This window comes from Podarcis filfolensis (assembly GCF_964270895.1).
Source record: "Podarcis filfolensis genome assembly, chromosome: Z".
Lineage (NCBI taxonomy): Eukaryota > Metazoa > Chordata > Lepidosauria > Squamata > Lacertidae > Podarcis > Podarcis filfolensis.
Window position 1 is genome coordinate 32,712,240 of NC_139617.1, and position 23,337 is coordinate 32,735,576.

The 23,337-nt window shown below is 44.7% G+C and overlaps 1 protein-coding gene across 3 annotated transcripts in view; it reads right to left on the reverse strand.

Annotated features, from left to right (window-relative positions):
• Positions 1-23,337, reverse strand: part of COL5A1 (collagen type V alpha 1 chain) — a 193,537-nt gene that overhangs the window by 100,864 nt on the left and 69,336 nt on the right. For all 3 annotated transcript variants that reach the window (XM_083596243.1, XM_083596244.1, XM_083596245.1), the window contains exons 5-13: positions 17,610-17,741; positions 15,839-15,997; positions 14,336-14,578; positions 12,960-13,124; positions 12,394-12,450; positions 8,416-8,457; positions 8,056-8,118; positions 1,508-1,582; positions 994-1,086 (exon numbers count right to left, since the gene is read on the reverse strand). In XM_083596243.1, coding sequence (XP_083452369.1) covers positions 994-1,086; positions 1,508-1,582; positions 8,056-8,118; positions 8,416-8,457; positions 12,394-12,450; positions 12,960-13,124; positions 14,336-14,578; positions 15,839-15,997; positions 17,610-17,741 — 1,029 coding nt within the window. The remainder of the gene's footprint in view (positions 1-993; positions 1,087-1,507; positions 1,583-8,055; positions 8,119-8,415; positions 8,458-12,393; positions 12,451-12,959; positions 13,125-14,335; positions 14,579-15,838; positions 15,998-17,609; positions 17,742-23,337) is intronic.

Genomic DNA, 23,337 nt, shown 5'->3' on the forward strand with positions numbered 1-23,337 from the left:
ATACTGTTCTACAAACTTCTATGAATGGTGTTGCCAGACCTCCTAGTCTGACCTGAAACTTCCCTCTTTGCCTCGTCCCCTTCAGGTATCAGGGGGAGGTCTTGAATCTCCAGGTGGGCAGAAGTGCCTTTGATAATAATTTGCAAGCTTCAGCCCACCAGGAGCTGGCTACAAAGTGGTAGAGGGTTGCCTTCCTCCGGCCCCCTCTCCCAATTAACCTCCATCTCCAGGGACTATGGGTGACAGTCTCTTTATTATTATATTTTTTTTAAAGGAAGACTGCGAATGCAGCTTGCAAACTTCAGCCAGGCAAGATAGCACTGCAAATTATAGCACAGACACTCTGGTTGGGTCTGCCCTCTTCTGCTCCCTTCTCCCAATTAACCTCTCTCTCCAGGGTCCACTGCAATGACATCACCTGGGTTTTCCCCCCAAGTCTCAGGGTTTGAATCCTGAAATATCAGAGGCTGGTAAGTTTCTGACCTGGCAACCCTGCCCAGGAATGCCTGACCTTGTGTATCCTTGCCTAGTCAGTCACTTCAATTCTCAGGAGAGGCACTCTTAGGGTTGCTGTATGCTCCTGAGATTCATCTTACATTGATTAAAAGCAGGGTGTTTAGCATGGTGGCACCTTCCTTTTGGAATGCACCCTGAGCAAACAGCAAGCAGATGTCTACACTAATGTCATGCAGGTACCTGCCTAAACCTCCCCTGCTCACACAGCCTTTCCCTGAGGGGTGATCCAGCTATATCTGGCATACTCAGCTGAGCATAGAATTATAGAATTGGTGAGTTGGAAGGGACCCAAGGGTTATCTAGCCCAACCCCCTGCAATGCAGGAATCAGAGCTCATCAGCTGATGGGTGATATATTTCGTAGTTGTTTTACGAACACAAATTTCATTACTGCTTTTATGCCATCCACCACCATGCGAACGAAGTAGAGAGAAGCTGGCCCAGTGTCCCACATGCCAAAGTGGTGCCTGTCACTTACCCGGGCTTGTTGGAGGATGGCTTGTGCCTGGGACTCTTGAGCAGACACCATGGGGCCTTTCGAGCCGCTATCGCCTCCCCCGCTGAACCGAAACTGAAGTGGAGAAAGCAGAAAGAAGAGGATCAGTTGGAGAATGACATCCTTTTTTGGGTGGGGTGGGGTGGGAAGGACAACATTATCTCACTTCTGGAGGGCTGCTGGGAATGAGAGTAGATTGGTAGCACCATTCCCAACAGGACATTGTAGGGGGCAAAAAACCCCACCTGCTGTTTCAAGTGGCTGTGAGATTTACTTTTTGATTGTAAAGGAAAGACGTGTGTGTCACCTGGTCTAATAATCTTCTGCCACCTCATCTTACAACAGTCAGGTCTTCCCCCCCACTGACAGTCACTGGAATTCCCCTCCACACAGCCAAATGACCTTAAGATCAGGTAACAGCAAATGCCTGTGTGAAAAAAGTTGTCTTTATACTGTAGTTGCAAACTGCCAAAATTGCCAGTTAACGGGTGCTCACCGGCAGCATCAACATAGTCCCAGGAGGTCCTGGCAAACCATCTGCCCCAGGCAGGCCTGCTCGGCCAGGAGGCCCCTGCAAATTGAAAGGAACATAAAACAGGTGTTAAAAACTTTGGACAATGCAACTATTTTGGGTTTATTAACGGTGTGGAGACTGCAGGATGCAGCAGTCAGGTGGAGATCCAAGCGTTTACTCTCTTCCTTTTGGGACCTTTCTAGTTGAGAGAGGAAAAGTGGGGGGAAGCAGAGGGAATTTTATAGATCAGGGGTCAGCAAACATACCACGCCGCGGGCCAGTGTCTCCAGCACGGATCACACAGTGGGCCAGAGGGTGGGGGAGCGCGTGCCCATATTTGTGCACACACGCTTTTTCCAGCACACTTCTGGGTCGGAGGAGCACCGGAAATAGCTTGTGCACATGTGCACAGGCCTCCTCTGACACGGATGTGCACCAGAAATAACGCTTGCGCATGCGCACAAACTACTTCCAGTGCTCCTCTGACCCGGAAGTGGGCAGCCGTGCAGAGCAGCACCGGTCAGAGCAGGCAGCAGGGGTCGCTGCGGGCCGGATAAACGAGTCCCTCGGGCCTTATCCGGCCCCCGGGCCTTAGTTTGGGGACCCCTGTTATAGTGAATCTTCCTTTATTCACTAAAATATAAACCATCTCACAAATGTTACTTCAGGACACAAGAGGAGCCCTGCTGGATCAGGCCAAAGGGGGCTCATCTAATCCACCATCCTGTTCTCACAGTGGCCAACCAGAAGATCCACTGGGAACTCTTATGTTATTTTGAAAAGCAGACTGAACAAATCCCACTCCTCTCCCTCCTCTGCCCTGAAGTGCAAGTCCTGTCCCTCCTCCCCCAAACAAAGTCAGAGGGAATCAAGGCCCACAGCTGGGTGGAGCCACCAAGGGAGCTGCATGCTTCAGCCCCTTCCGAAAGGACAAGCTGCAGTATTGACTTCCTTACAAGGCAGGATTGATGCTGCATGGCTGAGTCTTTCATGCTCTGTCATGTCACAACCGTGGGGAAGATTATTACTGGGCCCTCGAAGAGTCGTAAATACAAGAGGCTGCATCGGAAAAGCAATAGCTCAGTGCCACCCGTTTGACAGACCCAACCCTCAACAGGACTGGGAGCAGAAGGAAGCCCCGGGAGAAAACAAATGATAATGTGAACAAAGGACAGAGAGTCAGAGCACTGGTCAAACTAGCTCAGGGTTGTCTGCACTGACTGGTAGAGACTCTCTTGGGTTTCAGGCGAGGGGTATTCCCAGCCCTACCTGAAGATGCCAGAATTGAACTTGGGAAGATGGGAAGTGCTCTACAACTGAGCTACATCCCTTCCCATAAAAATAAACAAGGTTCTAGTCCCTATGGTTCCAAATCAAGGGCAGATTTAAATAGCAATGTAAGAAGCCAACTTATTCCAAGTCAGATGCTTGGGTCCAGATAGCTCAAGATTTCCTACACTGACTGGCAACAGCTTTCCAGGGTTTCAAGTAGGAGTTGTCTTTTCTGGAGATTCAATCTGGGACCTTGCACATGCAAAGCAGATGCTCTGCCCTTCCCCAAATCCCTCCCCCAAATTATAGCAATCGCCTGATTTTTCAGACTAGAGCACAACTTGATCAGGATGTTTTTTATAGTGGCCAGGTCTCACCCATGGCTTTTCTGGCCTATTGTTGTCCAAGAGGTTATTGGGTGGGTAGACAACCATTCCTTCTTTGGGCCAAAAGCCTGCGTTTTCTCCTCCATCTGCATCTTTCTTGGGGCAAGGTGATTGGCCAGGTTTGTAGGTCTGGACAAAAATAGGGGTCTTGGATCCAATACAACAGGGACAGTCCCTGGAAAACAGGGACATTTGGACCCCATTGAAATGGACCAATGGTATGATCAGTTCTTATTAGAGGATTCAGAATGAAGTTTGTTAAGCTATGGGTGAACATATCAGACGACACAGCGATTCTTCAACAGCTCTTGTTTATTCACAGGCCAGAACAGAACTGAACTGAAGGGTTCAGCCAGCCTGCTTATATAGAGCTCCACTACCACGCAACTGTAACAACTTTCTGTAACTATCCAATCACTGAACGTCACTTTCAATCCCTTATTTGCATATGTGGACCTGAGTGAAAACTATCTACAGTATCCCCCTGCTGGCCCAGGGTGAGAACTTCAGTACAATAAAGTTTATTCTCCCAGGGATGTACAAAGGCATCATATTCCACCCTGTATTCATCACATCCAGGACTGTTTCCATTCCACTGCAATGCGTCTTCCACCAGAAACTATGCTATTCATCTCACTATGCACTGTGGTAAAATTACACGACTTACACAATTAATTACTTAAATTACATCACCATTGTGTTATTTATAGAATCCCAGGGATGGATCGCAAGTGGAGTGCTGTTGTGCTCAGAATCTGCTTGCACACTGGACCAGATGAGCCACTGGCCTGATCTAGCAATCTCTTCTCCTAAACTCTTTCGGAGCATTTGTTGTGATTTTTAAAAATACTTTTGCAATGTCATGAATGAGCACCATATTCCTTTTTCTTTTAAAATAAAGGGATTTGTGTCTTTAATAGATGCAAAGCATACTTATTTGTTTAGAAAAAACAGTTGCACGTTGTCTTGAACCAGACAGAAGGGAAACCTGATCAGAAACAAAGAAGCCCAAAAATTATCTCTCTGAGGTCATGATATACCCAGGCCTGCTTCAGCTAAAGCACGGATGAGATTCCGCCTCATTTCTGGGAGCAGAGAGAGAGGAATTTCTCTAAAATTTGAAATTTTAGGAGAGGGAGGATGCTGATTTAAAAAAAAAATTAAAGAAAAGAAAGAAAACTGGGTATCAACCAGGGAATGCAGACATTTGTAAGCTGTGGAAAGAGCCACACACTACCCCCTGCTGGCCACACTTCCTCAATGCAATGTGAGACGGCATCATTTCCAAGATGTTCAAGGAATTGCGGTCTTTGAGAAGCTGCAGAGAGTGCCTTAAATGTTTAAAATACTTTAAAGGGGGGGGGAACTACCTGCACCTTGTAAATATGGTACGGTGCAATCTCTCCCAAAAGTATCAATTAAATAACTTATTTTTAGGGAGGGTTTTGTATCGCTCCCCACACACTCAATGAAAGGTTAAAATAAACGAAATATATTTTTGTAATGTTCAGTGCAGCTCAATTTTAAGAAAGTCTAAAAGAATCACCCAGAAACTGCTTGCAGTGTTGCAAGGATGCCACTAGGTGTCAGGCCTAAATCAATTGCTGTAAAACAGATGTGACAGTAATACTCATCTACTAAGGAAACCCAGTAGGTCTCTTTGAATCCCTTCATGATTGTTACAAAATATAAGCAAAATGTTACAAATATATACATACATATATATTTCAAATAAGCACATATATATGAAAAAAGGAACATAGGAGAAAAAAGAAGAAAAGAAAAAAGAAGAAAAAAATAAAGAGAAAAGAAGAAGAAATGTTTGAAGAATTTCTTCAAGTTTATTCTTCAGATATCTCAATATGAAAATAATAATAAAATTTCATTGATTGACTTCCATCGCTTACACTGCACTTCCTATATACATTTTAAGCAGGATTGTGTCTGTTATTCCGTATTTTTCCCATACAATCTCACACAAATTGAATCCCTGCATGTTTGCATTTCTAAGGTGCACAATTATCTTCCCACCATTGGACATCAGCATATGCCCAGACAGGGGCAGAAGAAGGGGGATGCGGTGGGTGTGAGCCGCCCCGGATGTCACCACTGAGGGGGGTGACAAAATGCCAGGCGGCACTTACAGCGGGGCCTGCAGCGCACCTGAGCCCTGCGTCTCTCCTGGGAGAGAAGCGGTGACTTGGGCGTGCACAGGCTCTGCGCTGCCCAAACGGTCTGACTGATGCCTCCCCCCCCCCACCTGTAGGGCAGATGAGTGGGAGGAGGCAGGCAGACCCCGGAGACCCTGAGGTGACCCCCCCCCCGTGGCGCACTACCCCAGGCGCCCGAGCAGCTTCCTCCACCACTGTGCCCAGAGGAACTAGGAATGTGCCATGATTTTGTCACACTAGACAGCAAGATGAATAACCGTTGTTTGGTTTTCGTGGGAAACAAACTGCAGTGGAGGGGAAATAGTGCTTCGTGCAACAAATGCAAGTGGGATGAAAAACAAGGCCTTCTTATATCTCCAATCATAGCAGAATCATAGAAATGAAAGAGTTGGAATGGACACCAAAGGTAATCTAGCCCAATCCCTCCAATGCAGGGATCTCAACTAAAGCATCTCCATCCAGCCTCAGCTTAAAGACCTCCAAATGAAGGAGAGTCCACAATCTTCAAAAGGAGTCCATTCCACTGTCAGACAGCTCTTACTGTCAGAAAATTATTCCTAGTGTTTGGTAGCAATCTCCTCTCTTGTAACTCAAAGCTATTGGTTTGGGTCCTCCCCACCGGAGCAGGAGAAAACAAGCTTGCTCCATCTTCCATGGGAAAGCCCTTGGGATATTTGGAGATGGCTATTGTATTGTGAGGAGGAATTAAAGAACCTCTTAATAAGGGTGAAAGAGGAGAGCGCAAAATATGGTCTGAAGCTCAACATCAAAAAAACGAAGATCATGGCCACTGGTCCCATCACCTCCTGGCAAATAGAAGGGGAAGAAATGGAGGCAGTGAGAGATTTTACTTTCTTGGGCTCCATGATCACTGCGGATGGTGACAGCAGTCACGAAATTAAAAGACGCCTGCTCCTTGGGAGAAAGGCGATGGCAAACCTAGACAGCATCTTAAAAAGCAGAGACATCACCTTGCTGACAAAGGTCCGTATAGTTAAAGCCTAGTAGTGATGTATGGAAGTGAGAGCTGGACCATAAAGAAGGCTGATCACCGAAGAATTGATGCTTTTGAATTATGGTGCTGGAGGAGACTCTTGAGAGTCCCATGGACTGCAAGAAGATCAGACCTATCCATTCTTAAGGAAATCAGCCCTGAGTGCTCACTGGAAGGACAGATCCTGAAGCTGAGGCTCCAATACTTTGGCCACCTCATGAGAAGAGAAGACTCCCTAGGAAAGATTGCGGGCACAAGGAGAAGGGGATGACAGAGGACAAGATGGTTGGACAGTGTTCTCGAAGCTACCAGCATGAGTTTGACCAAACTGCGGGAGGCCGTGGAAGACAGGAGTGCCTGGCGTGCTCTTGGTCCATGTGGTCATGAAGAGTTGGGCACGACTAAACGACTAGACAACAACAACAACAAATTGTAACTCCTCTCAGTCTCTTCTTTACCATCTTACATCCCTGGGTACAACCTGAAATGTGTGTTTGTGTGTTGTGCGTTACGGGTTGCATATAACTATTCGCACACAATATAACATGGTATATTGACTGCTGCCTGCAGATTAATCTGCATTGTTTATTGAACAAGAGCTCTAAAACCATGTCACATAGGCTTAGAGTAGGTGTCATAAGAAAGGCATCCAGAGTTGCTTTTGAACTTCAAGCGGAAACAATTGCCAGCCCAGGAAATAATCCAAACTGAGCAGAAAATTTATCCCAGATTATTACACCAATGGCAGGGGTGGTGAGGATCCTTTTAGAAGAAACAGATTGCACACTGGAGCTCCTCCTGCTGGCCATTGTCAGAATCACATAGGGAGCCTTCTCCCTGCAACTACATGGCATCCAGGGAACAAGGAGGAAGTGACAGCCACTAACTGGATGGCTTTCAAAGAAGATTGGACGAATGCATGGAGGAGGAGAGGGCTATCGATGGCTACTAGCCAGGGTGGTTATGCGGTGCCCTCCACAGCCGGAGGTAGTAATGTTTCTGAATAGCAGTTGTTGGAAACCATGTGCATGGGAGAGGGCTCTTGTGCTCAGGCTTGCTGTTTTCTCACAGGCAACTGTCCAACCATTGTGAGAACAGGCTGCTGGGCTAGATGGGCCATGGGCCTGATCCAGCCTGCTCTGCTTATGTTCAAAAACTCAATTTAAGCATGCTTTTAAAAACAACAAAATACATTATCTTACAAATGCAAGCATCGTATTGCAACAGAAACCCATGTCAATTGTTGTGGTCCAAGTGAGATCTGGACACTGGGTAGTAATAATAATAACAAAGAAGTTTTGTTGAGTTTGCTCTGGCAGGCCAGCAAAGGAAACCGCCATTTCCCATGAAATCCAATTTCTGTGTGAATCAAATTTGCTTAGAATGTCATCCAGCGTGATTTATGCTAACATATTTCAACTCAACTTTTGAACATTTACTTCTGATTCAGCTTCAGCCAGAATCTCCTTAGGGAACAACTTCAGATGGAGAAATTGGGCCCAAACTACCTATCTCCCTATGTGAACCTGCCCAGTCACTTTGATCCTTGAGAAAGAACATCTTCTCGGTCCCATCAATGTCGGAGGTGTGGTTAGTGGTGATTTCAGATCAAGGCAGAAAAATTATTTGCAGAAAGACAGCAGCAGCATTTTGTACTAGGGCTCACTCCCTGTGCTCTGAGCATCGGAAATTTGCAAGATAACTCACCCTTTCGCCAGGATCTCCAACTTGACCCATTGGACCAGTCGTACCTGGAGGACCTGGAAGACCCTGATGTGGAAGAAAAAAGGAAGGAAAATTAGCTGCAAGACAAAAGGAAGTGTGTGTGAGAGAGAGTGTGTGTGTGTGCACACATTGAACAGGAAAAGTATGAGAAGGATGTGTTTACTTTAGCATGGTCAAATTGACCTCACAAGGCTTGCAGAACCATGCCCATCATATGGAAGTAATTGAACCCAGAGAACAGCTGCACTCAGGCAGCAGTCAAAAGACACACAAAGAGACAAGGTTGTGCTAAGTGAGAGAAAGTAGGGAGAAAGCACAGAATATATATATTTTGCAACTCACCGCTGGTCCTTCTGGCCCAGATGGGCCCTCAATGAGCATCCCCTGAAACAGAGAAAGAGATTGCAATGCATTTAACAAACAGGCCAGTGGGGAATCTAAACTTGTTTTTTTTTAAAAAAATAAAAAATTCTGCAGTCTAAAAACTGAATTCTGCAATAGTACAAAATTGCATATTTTGAATAACAGAGTTGGAACAGGCTCAGAAAAGGGCAACCCAAACGATCAAGGGGATGGAGCAACTCCCCTATGAGGAAAGGGTGCAGTAGTTGAGACAAAAGGTGAGTAAGATAGAACTGTACAAAACTGCATGGTGTGGAGAAAGTGGATAGAGAAGAGTTTCTCTCCCTCTCTCATAACAGAAGAACTTGTAGTCATCTAGTGCAGCCGAATGTTGGAAGATTCAGGACAGATGAAAGAGTTACTCATGCAGTGCATAGTTAAACTGTGGAACTCCCTCCTGCAGGAGGCTGTGATGGTCGCTAGCTTGGATGGCTTTCAAAGAGGATTAGACAAATGCATTGAGGTCAGGGCTATCAATGGCTACTAGCCGCAATGGCTACGCTCTGCTTCCACAGCTGGAGGCAGAATCGCTTCTGAATCCTAGTTGCTGGAAACTGCAAGAGGGAAGAGTTGCTGTTCTGCTCAGATCCTGCCTGGGGGCTTCCCATTTGGGGCATCTGGCTGGCCACTGTAGGAACAGGATGGTGGACTAGGTGCTTAATCCAGCAACTCATCTCTTCTTATTTTTCTTGTGTTCTTCCTCTGTAGCAGCTGCTGCTTTTACCCCCTTATGCACTGCAAAAACGACAGGGTTGCAAGATCCTGCTGCACGTTGAGCTCAAGAAAACTGGCACACACAATGGCCATTCTGAAAAGTACAGTAAGCAGCTGAAATGCAACCCCCACCCACCCAAAAAAACCCAAGGCCTCAACTTCAAGTAAATTTATTATGTAGTGACTTGCAGGGCCTCTGTGGAGTTGAAGAGGGGAGGGGGGGAGGCATCCAGCAAGCCTAGCTTGGAATGCATCTAAGCCTGATAAGGAGTGCATTAATAAAAAAAAAGCAAAAAGCTCCAGAATGTTTCTTTTTTTGGACAGTGGAGAGAGAGAGAAAATACAAGCATTTGGTCTTGTTTACATTCTAGCAGCCTCTCGGTGGTCTGGCATTTTCAAACCCTGCTCAGAGCTGCCAAATTCTTATGCAACCATTTTCAGCAGATCCCCCTCCATGCTGAGGGCATCTCTGATTTTTCTCTTTTGCACACACAAACACTAGTGTTTCAGCTGCAAGCTCCCTCAGAGACAGGGGTGAGGGAAGAATGGGAGGCAGCTAGAAAACAGTTAAGAGGAGGAGTTGGTTCTGACTTCATTTCCCCTTGTAGGGAAATCATCAGGGAGAAGCAGCAAACGGAGACCTTTCAACTTTGCAAGTCAGACAAGGTTGCTGTTACTTTGGCTGGTCTGCCAGGAAAAAAACTGGGTTAATTAGGTCGCTAGTGTACAGAAAATGTTAGATGGGGAGGACTGAGCTGGAAAAACAGAGTTGCTTTTTTTTTTTCTTTTTATGGAACAGAGAAGGCAATAGCTGTTGAAAGGGTGTGGAAGCAGCTGGGCTGAGGAACATAAGAAGAGCCTGCTGGATCAGGCCAAAGGCAGCCCACCTAGTCCAGCATCCTGTTCTCACAGTGGCTAACCAGATGCCAACAGGGGAAACCTGCAAGCAGGACCTGAGTGCAAAAGCAGCTCTTCCCTCCTGCGGTTTCCAGCAACCGGTATTCAAGAAGCAGCGTTGACTACCTCCAACCGCAGTGGTAGAATGTAGCCATTGTGGTTAGTAGTCATTGATGGCCTTCCCTTCTGTGAATTGGTTTAATAAGACCTGAGATTGCATGTAACGGATGCCATTGTTTTGTCATGTCCCCCCACATAGAGAATTCTGTGCAAATTTTAAAAAGACAGGAACCTCAACATCAGAGAGAAAAGATCCAGCTCAGTCCAATTCCCTCCCACTGTATTAGTTTTCCTCTTGCAGGGATTTTTTCTTCTAGACTTCTCCTTGCAGGAATTTTTTTTTTTAACCTTAAGGGAGGATCTCCAAATTGTGATCTCCAAATTGCAGCCTGAAGTTATTCAGCACTAAGCACTCTGCAACTTCATTCTTGCCTCTGTTGTCCAGAACCTAGGTCAGATCCAATATGGAGATGCACAGTGGTGACAGCAACCAGATGTTGTAGCAACCAGAATTGCAATGAAAATTATCAAGGAGGTCAGAGTGACTGCCCTGTGAGGAACAGTTTCAGCATTTGGGATTTTTTAGCTTAGAGAAAATGTAAGTAAGAGGCAACATGATAGAAGTTTATAATATTATGCAAGTCATGATGAAAGTTTCCTTCCTGTCTCATAGCACTAGATGTGGACATCCAAATGAAGCTGGGTGTTGGAAGATGATGAATAAAACAAAGGCCTTCTTCACACAGCACATAATTTAACTGTAGCGCTCTCTCTCACAGGAGGCAGGCATGGCCACCAGATTGTATGTTTTTAGAAGAGGATGAGACAAATTCATGGAGGAGAGGGCTATTGATGGCCACTAGCCAGGGTCACTATGCTCTTCCTCCGTGGTCAGAGGAAGCAATGCTGAATACCAGCTGCTGGAAACTGCAGGCAGGGAGAGGGCTCTTGTGGTCTGCACCTGCTTTGAGGACTTTCTATTGGGCATCTGGATGGCCGCTGTGATAAGATGCTGGACTAGATGGACCATTATGTTCTTATTTCTATACCTGAAGGAGCGTCTCCACCCCCATCATTCTGCCCAGATGCTGAGGTCCAGTGCTGAGGGCCTTCTGGTGGTTCCCTCACTACGAGAAGCAAAGCTACAGGGAACCAGGCAGAGGGCCTTCTCAGTAGTGGCACCCGCCCTGTGGAATGCCCTCCCATCAGATGTCAAAGAGATAAACAACTACCTGACATTTAGAAGACATCTGAAGGCAGCCCTGTTCAGGGAAGTTTTTAATGTGTGACATTTGATGTATTTTTAATCCTTGTTGGAAGCCGTCCAGAGTGGCTGGGGAAACCCAGCCAGATGGGCGGGGTATAAATAATAAATTTATTATTATTATTATTAGGCAGAGAACTTTTGGAGGCTGGGAAAGGAGAAGACAGAAAGATAGGATAGACTTCTACCCTGCCATCAAGCTACAGAAATGCAGAACAGATTGCTTTGCAGTTATCCCTTCTTGTTACTGGAGAACCTCTTGCAACTATTTCAGCGGTTGAAAACTTATGCAGTCCATGGGCTTCGTTCTACTCAGAGCAGCCTTCCAGGGGTCATATGTCAATGGTGCATAGGGTTGCCATACGTCCGAATTTTCCTGGACATGTCCAGAATACTGCAGTCAGCAGCAGTGTCCAGGCGAAAATTGGGGAAATGTCCGGGAAAATCCAGCCGTATTGCTACCCATGTCAGCAGTGCTGTTTTTGCAGTTTTTAAATAAAAATAGCTCAAAAATTTGGTGGGAAGGGTTTTTTTTTGCGATTGTGCCCAAAAAGCTCAACAACTTTGGGCAAAACTAAAAAAAGAGAGAGGAAGCTCACAACTTTTCTGTCCAGATTTTCACTGTTTGAAATATGGCAGCCCTAGTGGTGGACAGGGCCAGAAGCAAAAAAAAACTAGGTGGAGCAGCAGGTGTGGGCAGGGCCAAATACACAAACACATTCCCATCCTGGCTAGCAAGAGACATTATCACAGCTCAAGGACATATTCCAAATAGGCAAAAACACTCAAGGAGATTGTGGGTCGAGGCCCTCTGTCCTGAGAGCCAGACAGAGCAGCCCAGAGGGCCACATTTGACCTGCAGGCTTGAGGTTTCCCCATCCTTGCCCTGGTTTGATAAATTGATGGATTTGTAAATGTTATCATTGCACAATTTCCACATGGATTCTCCAGCTGCAAGGCAAAGGCAAAGCGACAGCTCTTACCGGTTCAATTATGGCTGGCTCCCCTTTCTGTCCCTTTTCACCTCGTGGCCCACCAATCTGCAGCAGACACAGGAAACAAAAGCAAGAACTCACTGAACAATGAGCATTGCTCCACTTCATTGGCTACATTCATTGCCACCAAATCGACTGCCACCAAGCAGAGTGTTGCAGAAGCGGAACATCTCATCTGTCCAATGAGACTCTGACATCTACATATTTTTTAAAACAGATCCTTTTAGGAAAAACAACTCAGAAAGAAAATATTTTATCTACCTATCTCAGTTTTTAACAGCTTACTAGGCCACCATAATACGAAGCGAGGAAAGTGTTTTGCTCCAGACTCTAGCCCAGTCAATTGTAAATAAGCAATCCAGGCTCCTGGAAGAACCCACCTGGAAGAATCCACCTGCCTCTTAGTCCCACTGCAATCCCACTGTCTCCCCAGGGGGCACAACTGCTCATGTTCGGAACCACTGCACTAATCCAAGGCACTGGCTTCACCTCCACACAGCATGGACTGTGAAGTCCAGTCTCCTCGTTTCTCAAGGAACCAAGTCTTCCCTTACCCCTTCATAAATTGTGTCCTGGTTAGCAGGCATGCCGGGTCCAATGTCCGGAGAATCTGTCCGGTCATAGTTGCCGTAATAGTACCCATCGTCATACTCTGTGAGGGTCTCCTCCGTGAAGTCCTTGTTGGGGTCTTCTCCTCCTTCACGCCCTTGTTCTGCATCCTAAGTGGAAGAGAACAGAAAACAGGAGGCGCTAAGACCTTTTCCTCCAAGCCAGAGGGATTTCCAGATTTCCTACTATCAGTGGACCATTCCAGTATAAGCTTCTGCATACCAAAGCTGTTGCTGGTTGCAGAGGATTCTAGAACATAAGTTTGGGGGGTGGCACATTTTAGCTGTGATTCCTGCAATTCAGGGAGTTGGGCTAGATGGCCTTTGGGTTCCCTTCCAACTCTACAATTCTATGATTCATTAATTTCCCAAAATTCATAACAACCTTACAGCAGTTTATGCAGAGAATAGAATAATGACTATTTAAAACTTTCGAAAAAATAATTAAAGTCAATGGTAAGCTAAAGGCTAGATTAAAACACCTGTCAACATTTCACATGTCTGAAAAGGTTTGCCCAAACAAAAATATTTTTAGCAGGTGCCAAAAAGAGTACAGCAAAGACACCTGCCTGATGTCAAGGGAAGATAGCTCCAAAGTATAGGTGCTGCCACACTAAATTATGGATTTATTGTAGATTAGGCCTTACTGCTGCCGCACATGAACAGAAACCCAACTGAATACTCTCGTTGTAAAATCTGAAAAGCAGGAACTCATCACGAGGACATGCCACCCCACTCAAGCAGCATAGCTACACCTCCAAGGTTTGAAAATGCAGGCAGCTGTGTTGATCCAGGTATGCATAATGTTCCCCTGCAAAAGAGCAGCGGTCCTTAGCATAATCACCAATTTACTAGGATCCACCATCAGCCATCAACTTTCTAAAATGCAACTTAAAGACAACTTCAGAACCCATGAGGCAGTTCAAGAATGTGGGCTGTAGCCAATGTTAGTCCTACACAGAGTAGACTCATCTGAAACTGACTGGCCTCAACAACTACAAGCCATGATGGCTATGCTCTGCCTCCATGGTAATGCTTCTGAGCACCAGTTGCTGGAAACCACAAGAGAGGGTGCTGATCTTGTGCTCAGGCCCTGCTTGTGTGTTTCCCATTGAGGCATCTGGCTGGCAACTGTGAGAACAGGATGTTGGACTAGATGGGCCAATGGCCTGATCTAGCAGGTTCTCCTTATGACAAAATCAGGCCTGTTAATTCTAGTGGGTTTACTCTGGGTAGAACTTGATTGGGTTAACAACCCAAAATGCCTGGGCTACAGACCGAGCCAGAACATGGATCATAGTTTTGAGGCCACAAAGAATTACATTGGTTCCGTTGAGGGTGATCACTGTGCTGGTGGGGACCTCCACCTCGACGCCACCCTCTGGGAGCTTATCAAGGTCATCATAGCTGATATCTTCATCAGGGAGTGGAGTGTAATATTCATCAATTATGGTTTCATAATTATATTCATCCACCAGTGGATCCTCTACCCTTTCTTTCACCGTGGTCTCCTCTTGAGTTCTCTCCACAATGGGTGGGGATGCTGTAGATGGAGGGGCAAGTTCCTGTTTCCACAAAAATAAGAGGCCACAGTTACCTGATATTTGAGGATACCTTTTCTTAGGATGCACACAAGCTAGGAGACACATGCCCTTCTACACTGTTAGCACCGCAGCATGTCAGAAGAATCAAACTGGCTGATACCTGTGCCTCCTAATTAATTAAACAGATATTCAAAATATGAAAAGGAATAGTTTATTGATTTCTGGCCAACCAAGCCTAAACCATACCACACACTCATCATATTAACAGACAAATCACAAAGCAAAAAAATAAGCATCAAAGTAAGTACATTGTCATAAAAGACTCGTTCACAAAACTTCCCCCACAAAATCAGAACAACAAATCCATTTTATTCAGTGTGATCTTTAGGTGCAATCAATGGATCTCACTTCTCTGAATCCTGTTTAACAAATGTGACGGTTCTATATGACTAGTTGAGAAAGATACCTGCTATTTTCTCTTTCTCATCTACACTCATCTTGTAAATATATTCCTATATAAATAAACCCTTTGAACTCCAGAAACTGTAAGTGATTATTCCAATCTAATTCATCCAAGCTTCAAGCTCTCCTAACACAGGATATACTCTGTTAAGAATTGTACCATGTTCTCCTCTTTAAAGCAGATGGCCGTGAAATATTTATATATGCCGTTCTGAGCCCTATAGTGCCCCCATCACCTGCAGAGCATTTAACCTATATTCTGTCAAAAGCCATCTCAGCCTGTGTAAATGAACAAGGGGCAAATCAGGGGGTACCGTTCCAGGAATAATACTAAAATCTTTGCACGTTGGATTGGGTTGGCACCCCAGAAAGAGAGCCATCCAGTTCTGTATATCAATATCACATAATAACCATCTGGAAACATCTGCCTGAGCCCAGGCATGACCTTCTGCAGTGCCCTGTTACCTGATCTCAGAGGGGCACTGCTACTTACAGGACACCCCACTTTAGGATTTATAAAGGCTAGGATATTTCACCCCCTACGCCATTGGCTTAGTGCTGCAACATGTCAAAAGAGTAAAAATAGATGACATCTGTGTCCCTTATGAATTAAATTGTTATTTCAAAGAGTATCTTAATACAAGGGCTTACGAAAGCCACTCTGGGAGAACCAATAGCATCTCTACACAATACGCCACAGGGAAAGCTTCTTCAGACATGGCCTATGTTTCTATGCCATGTGTGCAGCATCTGAAAATAGGGGGAGGGGGCTGGATTGGAACCAGTTCACCAATCCAGCTGTGGCCCCCTGTTCCATACCTCAATGGTTTCAGCCGTTTCCCGTGCCACTTCTTCAGTATCTGTAGTTGGGGTCGTAGGTGGTACCACTTTGCCTGTGTCATCTGTGTCCTCATAGTAGGGATATTCGTAGTAGTAAGTTTCTCCTTCCACTTCGAGGTTCCCATCTCCATCTGGGTACTGCAAGGCAGAAAGCACAGCAGCTAGAACATGGGGAGGCTGTGAGGGATTGTCACCACCATCCACAGTTTCACTGAGTCAGGATCAGAAGAGGCAAAAGGAGGAACCTCTTCGCACAGCACAGACTTAAGTTGTGGGATTTGTTACCCACAAGCTATAGTGATGGCCACCAACCTGGATGGCTTTAAAATGATGGATTAGATGAACATCTGGAGAGGAAAAGGCTATCAACAGCTACTAACCACAGTGGCCAAGTTCAGATACAAGTCAGATACAACATGCCTTTAATTACCAGTTCCTGGGAATCACAAGTGGGGGGGGGAGGGTGCTCTATTGGGTTCAGGTCCTGCCTGTGGGCTTCCTATTTGGGGCATTTGGTTGGCCACTGTGAGAACAGGATGGTGGACTTTAATGGGACTGATCTAGAAAGGCTCTTCTAACCTAAATATCTGCAAATGAAATAGAGATGGCTGAAGCGGAGCCTTGTTTGGGAGTGGATGTGTTAGTCAATGGAATTTTGTGTGAGTGTAGACTCCATGGAACAGTCAGCTCATTGCAGTTAAAAGCCAAGGCTCCTGCCCATTAATGCTTTTTCCATTTTGTATTTTCTTTTGCTATAGCTTAGGCTGCATACCCACCATACATTTAAAGCTCACCCCACATAATAGTAGTAGTAGTAGTAGTAGTAGTAGTAGTAATAGCTGTAGTTTAAGGGACGTGGGTGGCACTGTGGTCTAAACCACTGAGCCTAGGGCTTGCCAATCAGAATGTTGGCAGTTCGAATCCCCACAACGGGGTGAGCTCCCATTGCTCGGTCCCAGCTCCTGCCAACCTAGCAGTTCGACAGCACGTCAAAGTGCAAGTAGATAAATAGGTACTGCTCCGGCGGGAAGGTGTGCTGCTCTGGTTCACCAGAAGCGGCTTAGCAGCTGGCCACATGACCCGGAAGCTGTACGCCGGCTCCCTTGGGCAGTAAAGCGAAATGAACACCACAACCCCAGAGTCATCCATGACTGGACCTAATGGTCAGGGTCCCTTTACCTAAGGGTGCTGGGGACTGTAGCTTTGCAAGGGTGAACTACCATTCCTAGGATTCTTTGCAGTAAGGAATATGCTTTGAATGCATAGTGTGTATGCTTACGCAAAGTCTGTTACACTTGCTTGTACACACAGCCCATGTTTAAAAAAAGACAATTTGTTAACCACTTAAAATTTTCGTAGGTATTTAAAGCAAAAAAAATCAGGGTGGTATTCACCTAAGTTTTACTCTGAGTAGACCCATTAAAATAAATTTCAATTAATTTCAGTGGGTCTACCCTGAGTCAAATGGTATCTAAAACAGACTGGAGTGGGTTTATGAATAAACCCATGTGAAACTGAAGCAGAGGCAGATCCCTCCCTCCCCATAGAAAAGTGGTGTGTGTTTTTTGGGGAAGGGGTGATTTTAGCTCATCACTCCACTTCTATGAAGGGGTTGCACTGGGATTGCCTTGCCATCCCTTGCTCTGGATTGCATTGGGAGCAATGGATATTCTGTCTCCCTGCTGAGGCAGCAGGCTGCCTCCAGATTTTGCACCGACATTGTGACAGTCGTTCATCTCTTTCCACTTACGTATTCATCAGGGTTTGGGTCCTGGGACTGCGGCGCATCTGGGACAGCTGTGTCACAATCCGGGCTGTAGTGCTCACAATAGTCGTAGGCTGCTCGGTGGTCTGCTACCACGAAGAGCTGCTGGATGTCACCCTGGGAGGAGAGAGATGGAAAAGATGCAGATGACACAAAAGGATGGGACACCACACTGTGGCAAGGTGGACACCCACCGTCTATAATGAGTTAAAGAAAATGTTTAAGATCCCATTCACTAAAAGACCCGAGGCATTTTTATTAGGAATCATGACATCAGAGATCAAGAATAAAATCAGACCATTATTCATGTATTCAACAACTGCAGCAAGGATTCTAATAGCAAGAAATTGGAAAAGCGATACCATCCCTTCAAAGATTGAATGGCAAGTCAAATTAATAAGAGTATTTACAGCTAGCAAGGAGAACTGGGACAGTGAGAGGAAACTCCACACAAGATGTTACGTAATAAGGAATGGATAATGATTAAGGAACATCTCAAAGGGTGCTGTGATAATAAACATTTCCTGGCAGATATCGAATGATATAAGGAAGTATTTTAAAAAGTTTAAACTAAGATATAGAAAAATATTAATAAGAAACTGTGTAAAAAAATTTGAATGCAAAATAGTACAATGGGAAGTTTCTTTTCTTTTACTATTTTTTATTCTATATGTAATTACGGTAAGTTCTTTTTTTTATAGAATGTTTGTACTGCATGTTTGTTTTGTGTGTATTTTAAGATATCTTCTTGTTTAATAAAGTTTATTAAGAGAGAGAGAGAGAAGATGGACACCATCCCCATCATCTGGGTTGAGGGCAGAGAACTGTTTTTTATTGTCAAGGGCTGCATACCCTTTTTTTTAAATTACAGTGGTATCTCGGGTTAAGAACTTAATTCATTCTGGAGGTCCATTCTTAACCTGAAACTGTTCTTAACCTGAGGTACCACTTTAGCTAATGGGACCTCCCGCTGCCGCCGCTGCACAATTTCTGTTCTCATCCTGAAGCAAAGTTCTTAACCCGAGGTAATATTTCTGGGTTAGTGGAGTCTGTAATCTGAAGCGCCTGTAACCTGAAGCGTCTGTAACCCAAGGTACCACTGTATATACCTACTGTTGACAACTGGACAATGAAAATAGATTCTACATGCCCTAACTATGGTCAAAAGACTGCCATTGATGAACTGGAAGAATAACGTTATGGTCCCCTTTAATCAATAGACTGAAGACATGACATGAATGGATTGCTTAAAGATACAGACTCTGTTTGGATAAATATATTGGCATTTGGAATGACTATTGTAGGTTATCAACAATCATATACGTATTAGGACAATAATTGTACTTATATACCTATATAATATGCATGAAAGTGTAACTGGTTACATATATTCTGCTATACTATGTACCGTATTTTTCGCTCTACAACACGCACCCGACCATAACACGCATGTAGTTTTTAGAGGAGGAAAATCCGTAGGCATGCCACCCGTAGGCATTCGCTCCATAACACGCACAGACATTTTCCCTTACTTTCTAGGAGGAAAAAAGTGAGTGTTATGGTGCAAAAAATACGGTATTTTTATTGCACTTTTTCTTCTTTTTCTTTGTACTTTCATTCTTCATTTTCTCTTTTTTCACTTATCTTGTACAACTGAAATATTCTCTCTCTCTCTCTCTTTCTCTCTCTGTGTGTGTGTGTGTGTGTGTGTGTGTGTGTATGGGTGGTTGCATACCCTCAGAGGTAATCTGTCAAGGGACAGAGCAAGGAGTATGTGGAGCCACCCCTTCCCCCCCTTTCTCTTTTTCCACCCCCCCTTTCCTCTCCCTTAACCCACAGGGAACAAACAGCAGTAATAGGCCTGACCATCAGGCCTTACCGTTTCCTAGGCAAACCAGCACTTAGAAGAGTTTAATAATAATAATAATAATAATAATAATAATAATAATAATGTGCAAAAATGTGCATCCTTTGGAGGATATTATGTGGCTTCTCTTCCCTTTCTCGTTTTTTCAATTTGGCTCCAGCACCAAGCCTCAGCAAACCCATTTTGCTGTTGTTTGGCTGGTGGTCAAGAATTCACTTTAGTCCTGGCTGGACGTGAAGGTGTGTAAACAGACCACTCTTGCTCGCTTTCCCATGCCAATGACCAAATTTATCCAGACAGCGAGAACATCTGGAGGGAGGTGGACAGCATCACAGCCACAATCTGGCCCTGCCAACAGGAGGGCATCAGAGCAGTCGCTCAAGATCAGGGCAAAGTAAGAGGCCCTCAAAAGACCAAGGGGCTTCATGGTCCAGGACAGGTGCCAGTTGGTGCATGCCAATCTGAGCTTTTCCTATGGTTTATTACTGCTGGCATAAACTTGATATAAAATATACCTCTCAGTGAAATTTCTTGTGTTCTGGAAGGCTTCCTGATCTCCTGTGATTTTATGTAAAGATCAGGACAGCAATCTGGTGTCACGAGCAAAATTTAATTTGCATCTGCTGTAAAATGAATGAGTTCCACATAGGCAGTAGTAAGGTAAATTCAGAACTCAGGAAATAAAGATAACCAGTTTAGGAATTTCTCACTGGGATTGTATTCTTTCAGTTACCAACTAAGGAAAAACAGAATAACCAGCAGACAGGAACTTAACAGAAAAGAAACAACAGAACAAAGGAATATTGGTGTTAATGCAAATTACTCATCCCTTGTCCATAACCTAACATGGGCTCAGAATAGTATTTAAGCCCCAGATTGTCCATGGTTGGTTAGCTCTCACAGATTCAACATGTGCCGCCTTTTCAATCTGCATTCTCAAGGACAAGCTTGACACTCTCCTTCACTTCCGGACAGGTTTACCCTTTTCCCTCCCTTTTCTACTTCACATACGAGTCTCTGAAAAATGTCAGAGTTACTCTCTCTTTAGGCTTTTGATAGGTCTCCTTCTTTTACTCTTTAGCTCAATGTGTGCTTTACAGTGGTACCTCGGGTTACAGACGCTTCAGGTTACAAGACGCTTCAGGTTACAGACTCCGCTAACCCAGAAATAGTACCTCAGGTTAAGAACTTTACCTCAGGATGAGAACAGAAATCGTGCTCCGGCGGCGTGTTGGCAGCAGGAGGCCCCATTAGCTAAAGTGGTACCTCAGGTTAAGAACAGTTTCAGGTTAACAACAGACCTCTGGAACGAATTAAGTTCTTATCCCGAGGTACCACTGTATTTGTTTGCTTGTTTATTATTTTATAAAATGTAAATGCTGCCTAATTGTGGAAATTAAAAAAAACCTCAAAGCAGTTTACAAAAAAAAAAAATTATTACCAGAAAAGTTTACAACCATACTGTAAAACATACAAGAAGTTAAAGCAACAGTGGATGGAAACAAATCAAAATTCATCACATCAACCTTTGAAACATCCGGGGAGGCTTGACTAAACAGAATGTTTTAGCAGGTGCCAAAACGAGTGCAATGAAGGCACCTGCCTGATGTCAATAGGCAGGGAGTTCCAGGGTAGAAGTCCTGCCACACTAAAATATTTTCCCCCCATAATGTGCAACAGGTACTATGTGGAAACTGTAGTAGTGCCACTTCTGCTGATCAAATCGGTCAAGTGGGCACCTATGCAGTAAGGTGATGTTGGGGTCAGGTTTTATATACTAATAGCAACACCTTGAACTTGACCCAGAAGCAAATCAGCAACTAGTGCAGATACATGGACAAGGCCTCACTCCTGTCAGCAACCGCGCTGCAGCATTCTGCAGTAACTGCAACTTCTTGATCAGTATGTACTGTACTGTACTGCTTATACTGTAACTCTGATGTCTGAAGCAGCATCCAGATACTCTGCCACTGTTGTTTCATGTAATAAATCAACCTTTTAAAAATTCATTTACGTGTGAAACTTTTGGGCCGTAAGGTTAAGGTGAAACACATACAGGCAACTCCCCACTTGCATGTGATATACTTGCACGTAACCGCATACACGTGCAGCACTGGGAACCCAGAAGTAGCAGGCGACTCACGAGGAGACCCTCCCTCTCCTTGCAAACCAGAGGTGCAGCAGGGCTTTGTTGAGGCTGCTCAGCTGAGCATAGGAAAGAGTCTGCGGCACTACCATGCGCACGATCAGCCTCAACAAAGCCTCCATGCACCACCGGCTCACGAGAAGACCCTCCCTAGAGTGGGTTCTGGGGAGGGTCTCCTCATGAGCTGCCCGCCACTTCTGGGTTCCAAGCGCTGTTTGTGTGTGTGGTCGCACGCAAGTGGGGAGTTAACCTGTAAACGTTTAAACTGAACCTTATGCCCCCCAAAATGAATTTAAAAAGGTTTCTTTATTATACGAAATGAGAGTGACAGGGAAGGGTCTCCTCATGAGCAACGAGGACTCTCCAGGGTGCTTCCCACTTACGCCACTTCCAGACCCTATTTTCCAGGGACGTCCCTGATTTAGAGAAGCCGTACTGGTTTCTGATTTGATCTCGAAATGTCCCGCTTTGAATTAGGATGTCCCTATTTTCATTGAAGAAATGTTGGAGAGTATGGAGCTATCCAATCCGCACCCCCCCCCCAGCCATCTGAAGGCAATCCTGTATAGGGAAGTTTAATAGTAGTAGTAATAATAATAATAATAATAATAATAATAATAATAATGCTTTATGTTTTTATACATGTTGGAAGCTGCCCAGGGTGGCTGGTGCAACCCAGTAAGATGTGTGGGGTATAAATAGTAAAATTATCATTATGGAATGGGACGTCTCTATTTCCATTGGAGAAGTGTTGGAGGGTATGCATTTCACTTAAGAGCTTGGAGAGCCCAGAATGTAACCCCCACGTAAATGGGGAGTTGCCAGTATTCAAAAACAAACACAGGTTATGTTTCTAGCAAAAAGATCCTTGAAATCCTCTGAGCTCAATATTTAGAAGGCATGTGGGTGGTGGACACAAATGTAGGTTCCAAATACATAGTCTGCTGCCAGCTAGCTGATCAGCAAAGGGGGCCCTTTTAGCTGTTCCTCTGCCCTCAGAAGTTCAGAAGGTGGCAGCCCAGGGGAGGAGGCCCTTAAGCTGTGGAACAATCTCCCCACACAGATGCATCTGACACCTTCATTGCACAGCTTCCGGATGATACTGAAGATGTACCTCCTTACCCTGCCTTCTGACACCTGAGGGGGAGGGTATGTAGAGCCTTGAGTGCCATCACTGTGGAACTCTCTGCTGCTGGAGATTCAGCAGGCACCTTCTGTGCCAACTTTTAAATGCCTGCTGAAAACTTTTCAATTCTGCCAGGCCTATGTAGGCAAGTAAGAATGCATTCTCCCACAATGGTTAACTGATGTCTGTTCAAATAACAACAAAAACAAAAACAATAATGGCTTTGTTGTATAGTTTTTTTTCCTTTTATTGCTGTATAACCCTCCTTATTTCTCTGATTGTAAATTGTTTTAAACTGTTTTTAATTGTTGTAACCCATCTCGGAACCTTAGGGTGGGGGTGGGTAATATATTCTGTTATTTATTTTTTCTGTAAGTTGTTTTTAATATTGTGTTGTAATGCTGTAACCCATGTTGGACCTTAAGGTGAAGGGTGAATAATAACAATAACAATAGTAGTAGTAGTAGTAGTAATGTGATTATGATGATTAGGGCTTCCCCTGCAAATTTCCAGCTTGTACCCAGTCATGGTTTATCAAAATCTCTAGGTATAGGGGGAGCAGAGAGTGGGGTGA